At 29.4% G+C, this 5,732-nt stretch overlaps 1 protein-coding gene across 1 annotated transcript in view; it reads right to left on the bottom strand.

Moving 5' to 3' along the window:
• Uggt2 (UDP-glucose glycoprotein glucosyltransferase 2) overlaps positions 1-5,732 on the bottom strand; it is a gene marked incomplete at both ends in the record, with an annotated part of 229,519 nt that overhangs the window by 178,161 nt on the left and 45,626 nt on the right. Inside the window, 2 exons of the mRNA XM_023715197.1 lie at positions 760-859; positions 2,226-2,326. Of these exons, the coding sequence (XP_023570965.1) occupies positions 760-859; positions 2,226-2,326 (201 nt within the window). The remainder of the gene's footprint in view (positions 1-759; positions 860-2,225; positions 2,327-5,732) is intronic.

Genomic DNA, 5,732 nt, shown 5'->3' with positions numbered 1-5,732 from the left:
TGTATTCAAAATGGTTAGGATAGATATATAGTTGCATTCTCTTAATGAATAGATGGATTTGTTCTAATGGTGTTTGTAAATAGTATATCATGTCCGCATCTTGTACAGCAATTAACCACTAGGTAGAATGTATGCAATGTGTTAATTATTGATACTCTCCTACAAATTTGATTTGAAACACTCTCATTGCTATTTGTTTCTCAATAAAATTATGAAAAAAACCAAAATATAAAGGACAAAATCTATGATTTGGCAGTACAAATATTCTATTTAAAATTCTTTTTATTATATTCCATAAAGGAAAGATAAAAACACTACCTTGCTATTTAATAATGGTATCTGAACTAAAAAAATTTTATAAAATATATTTACAATTAGTGCTTATATTGTTTATCTATTCTGCATGTCTGTATCTTACAATCTGAGCAACTACATTAAAGATAGCAATATGTAATGTAATAACCACTGTTAATCTCCTATCATCTTGAAATTTTGTATCATTTCTGTTTTTCTTTTTTAAATAAAAATACTTTTTCTATTCCATTAGCCTCTAGTTCAATAGTTGTGTTTTTTTGTATGAGTAGCTCTATGAATATAAGCCAGTACTTTGCTCTAATTAAAAAAGTACATAACTACATAAGGTTCGAATTTCAAAAAGGTATTGAATTAGCAATATCATATTGAATGAAGTCAGCTACTATCATGAAATTTATTATAATGAGAAAATTCTGTCTACAATTAAATCAAATGTTAAAATACCTGGCTTTTACAGGGAAGTTCTGTGAAATGTCTTTCATTAATTTTATGGCATCATAAACTGGAGTGGACTTTATTTGAGAAGCTGCTTGAAAACTAAGATCTGGAAGGAAAAAGTACCAAGAAATTTAGCATGTTACAGCTTTATATTTCCACGCAATTTAGATATTTTACTTAAATCCTTTTCCCCACATATTCAATACATAAATATGTCAACACTTTCAAATTTAACAATCTTAAAAAATTTAAATGAGAAGCTATCACTTTTGTTCAACTAAAGAAAGCCTTATTTTTGATATATAATTATCATACAGCATCTGTTACAATTTTATTTTAAAAACAGAAAATTGATGAGGAATTCTCTACAGGTGGAGGTAGTTGGGGAGAAGTGCACAGTGATTACCACTGAGTTCTTTTTGCAGTGATGAAAATTTTCTAAAACTGACTATGCTTATAGTTGCAGAACTCTTAAAATTTACCAAAAAGCATGGAACCCTACAGGTTGGGTGAATTACACTGAGTGAACATTATCTCAATAAGTCTGTTATATCAAAAAAGGTTGATAGAAGATGTGATAAAAGCAATGGATTATGCAGAAAAATCCCATGTGACTGCTACTGACCAAAAATAATTTCAAATAATAAAGAAGGAAAATTATGAATAGAAGAGGACATAACATACCACTCTAAACTACATTTTGGTCACAAAGAAGCTACTCTACATCTATAATGGCATGTTCTCTCACTAATGTTTTCATCAGAATTTGTCAGTGAAATGTTTATACCTAAATGTCCTCCTAAAGCATCATGTGTTCATAAACAGGACTTTTTGGAGGTGAGTGGATGATGGGGACATAAAAATCATCAGTATATTAGTCTACTTATGTTTGACGCTGACTGTGATATTGAGAGGTGGAGCTTGGTAGAAGGAAGGAGCTCCCAGGGGAGGTGGCCTGAAGTTGTCTTCCTTAATTCATGGCCCTCTGCCATGCCATCCTAACCTGAAGACAGCCATCCAGAGACTGAAACCTTACAAACTGTAAGTCAAAACACACCTCCTCTCCTTTAAATTGCAGGTGTCTCAGCAACAAGAAGGTAAGGCACATGTAATATTCTAACCACATCAAAATTTAAAAAAAGAAAACTAAGATTTACTTCTGATTTATTTTAATTAGAATTTTAAGTCACATTATACATTTTCTGAAGTGTGATGTAATATTTGAGACTAATCTCTAAGATGAAGCAGTAATATACACTTTAGATGATAAAATATCAAATAACTATAATTTTAGTCTGACAAATACATGATGTAATCTTTTAAATATGCATTCCTACAAAATAACAAAATTTATATTGTCCACATCATTTTAAATTATTGTCTATAAATTTACAATATATTTTATAAACTTATTTGATAAAGCAGAGAACAGCTTTCAAAATGCTATGTTAAGACAGTTTGAAATAGTATACCTTGTAACTCCCAGACTTTCAAAGGCATCATTTCTTTGTTACTCTCAATCAGGTATTTTTGGAATGTTGTCAGATTATCTTTAAGATCTGAATATATTTCTCTGCATAAAAATATTAAGTAACATTAGTTATTACCTACCATAAGTCATAAACAAGAGATATTTTTGAAATTAATTTTTCCAAACATATACAACTAAAAATTCATTATTAAAATAATAAACCTGATACAGTTATCTGCATAAAACTTAAAAACAATGAAGACTATCTATATGTATTTTTTAAAAACATACACTTTATTTTTAAAAAATATCCTTTTTAAAATGAAATACACATGCAGTGCCAGCTCCACCCTGGGCGTGCTGAGCTGTCCACCAAGACTGGGCGTGGCGGTGCACACCTGTAAACCCAGAGCTGGGGAGGATGAGCACAGAAGGATCAGTACGAGTCTGAGCTGTGTTGTGAGAAAAAAAAATTTAGTTTACTTATAAAACAAATTTATAGGTGTAACCCTGTACCAAATACGTTTAAAAAAAAAATGAAATAAATTCTACAGAGGGATACTGTGTTTCTTAACATTATACCTAAGGGATCAAAGAACGTAGGCAGCATTATCAGTTTTTATGTTACATGTTTGAAATTTTAAAAATTGCACATATTGCCTTTATAACTTAAAATAAAATGATTTTATAAGGAAATGTTATACAACCTTCACTTGGTTTCAGCTAGAAGGCTAAGAAGAATCTTTTTATACAATCTTAAGAGTTTGTTTCATTTCTGAAAAGTTCCAACCTTATTATAAAAAACTAAAGACAACTTCCAACAATCTACAGAGAGCATCAAACACTAGGAATATAGTAGAATGTCACTCACATCATTTGAATCTTTCCTCTATTGCTCAAGAATGCAAGACATGCTATCATTTCACATTTAAGTAGATTTCTTTTTGAAAAAAAACTTTAGTTTACTTATAAAACAAATTTATAGGTGCAACTTAAAATATTTTAAACAGTCAGTGCAAGTTAAAATTTTAAAAATGAAAAATATACAGATGATATGTACATAAATGCATCAATTTTACAAATATACTTACAGTGTCAGTATCTTACAATTTTTACTACATGTTGTAGTCACATTTTGAAAACAACTCAAGAATAACGATGACTGTTTTCAAAATAAAAGAGTAATAGAATTTCAGCCTAGAAAACTTCACTAGGAATTAAATGAACCTTTCAGTTTTCAATATTTTATGTTATAGAAAAGTGTTTATAAGAGCCATTGTAGTAATTTTAAAATTCAATAACAATTTTCACTGCTTAAAAAGTGTTACATAATTGAGGCAACATATGTATTAATTATACAGTACTTCAAAGGATATTTACATTAAATGAGACTGAACTGAGTCACTACAGAAGAAAAGGGTATTTATTCTTACAAAATAGCGTAGAATTATAAAGGCTTTTCAGAAGTAAGCAATTTATCCCCACAAAAAGTTATGCTTAAAAAAAAAGAATTCTGCATTCTAAGATGTTGAAACACATATGAGTATATCATAAATGTGTATTCTTAGTCACTACTATATTTAAATGTATCTAATATATATTATTTAACATGCAATTTATTTATATGTATTCTTAGTCATTACTATACTTAATTATTATACTTAATTCTCTTTGTCAAGTGCATTAGCTTTGGAAGGCTAGATACAATCACATTATTTAGCCAATATACTTTAAATTAACTCACCTGTTTAATACAGTCTCCAGAAATATTACCATTGCTCTGTATACTTACTCAACAGAACCAACTCTCAAGTCTTTTTCAAGTATTTGTATTATTAAATAAGATTAGAGATGCTAATTAAAACACTCCTTTAATTTTGTATGTATAAAGAAATCAAATGTTATCTTTTTGTAAGTAGGGGAAAGCACACACAAAATTATAGCCATGCCCATTCATGAGTATTCAGAGAAGACTCACCATAGTATTCCTTGTCTTCACTCAGTGTGGCAGAAAAAAAAGGGGAAACAACTTTAAAGTCTGAAAAGTTACTTACACAAGTACATAAAATGAATACCATATATTAAAAAGGTTTTAATATGAGAATCTGTGGCAAAGTAAATTGAGAGAAAATTTCATTTTTGGAGGGGGATACACTTCTTCAAACTGAAGACTTGGTATTATCCATGGCTTTTCACACTCCATAAAGCTATAAAGTTTTAGAAAGTATAAAGTGTTGTTTTTCAATTCCTGCTCGAGGTGACTTTTAACTTTTTCAATAATGTTTTTCTAAGCACACTAAGTCAAACTTATCAACTGAAGTTACTTTTATTTTGTCTGATATTTTTATATTACTGCCAGAAAAATTAAAATTACCTTTAAAATAAACTAGTATATTAAAAAATCATTTTCCACAGCTCCCCAAATTAATTTTAAAAAGAATAAAAATAGCACTAAATTTCAAAACTATATTAGCTAACATTATTATTAGAATATGTATTTTAAGAAATATTTATTTTATCCATTTTACTCATTTTTTCCTCAAAGGTAATTCAGTTCAGGTTGCATTTTGTTCATGGCATTATTTTAAGAAACTATCTTAATAAATTGATAACTATGACTTCTATTTCTTTCATACATTTTTAACATGTTTATAAAGTGCCATGAACTATTATGATTAACCTAATTTTTTGTTGTCCTCAAAATTAAAAGCTTCTTAAACAAATATTCATTATGCAGCTAATTACTTACCTATTATGGCAACAGTGTTATAGTGGACTTAAGCAAGCAAGTTACTACTTTTAAATTAATAAAAATCATAATTTATACTTGGATATCAAATACTATGAATGAAGAACAGCATAAAAGATAGTACAAGGCTAAAACTTATTTGGCAATTTACTTGTTGGTTTATGCTATTTCATATTTTCAAGATTTAGTTAATTCAATATTGAGCCTTTGTTCATGGGACAACTATTTTTTTCTGGTTGAAAGATGAGAAAAGCACTTTACAGTGAATGAAAGACAGAACATCACAATTCTAAATTTCTATGTTTCTAGTTGTTCAAGGATGTTCCTCAGTATTAAAATGAAATTTCAACTCTCATTTTAATGTTACATATAACTAATGAATACATTTCCTTAAGATTAATTTGATAATAAATGCCAAGAGTAAACAATTCAATATACAGCAAAAGTGTCAGAATTTTAAAAATGTAAAGAGCTGTTATAAATTAGCAAAAGAGGAAACATAACAAGAAAAACTAAGCAATAGGGTCAGCCAAATAGCTCAGCAGATTAAAGCTGAGGGTTTAAATTAAATCTAGGGGTTTGATCCCTGGGCCTGCCTCCACCGGCCCCACCCCCAGGGCACACTGAGATGGTCCTGAGACTGGGCATGGTGGTGTGCACCTGTAATCCCAGCTCATAGGAGGCTGTAAACAGGCAGATCACTATGGGTCCAATCTAATAGTGAGACCCTGAACACCCTGTGGACCCTTCCCTAAAATA

The sequence above is a fragment of the Octodon degus genome, unplaced genomic scaffold (assembly GCF_000260255.1).
Source record: "Octodon degus isolate 3935 unplaced genomic scaffold, OctDeg1.0 scaffold00039, whole genome shotgun sequence".
NCBI lineage: Eukaryota > Metazoa > Chordata > Mammalia > Rodentia > Octodontidae > Octodon > Octodon degus.
The sequence above is the reverse complement of the archived record's forward strand: the minus strand, read 5'-3'. Positions and strand labels throughout refer to the sequence as shown.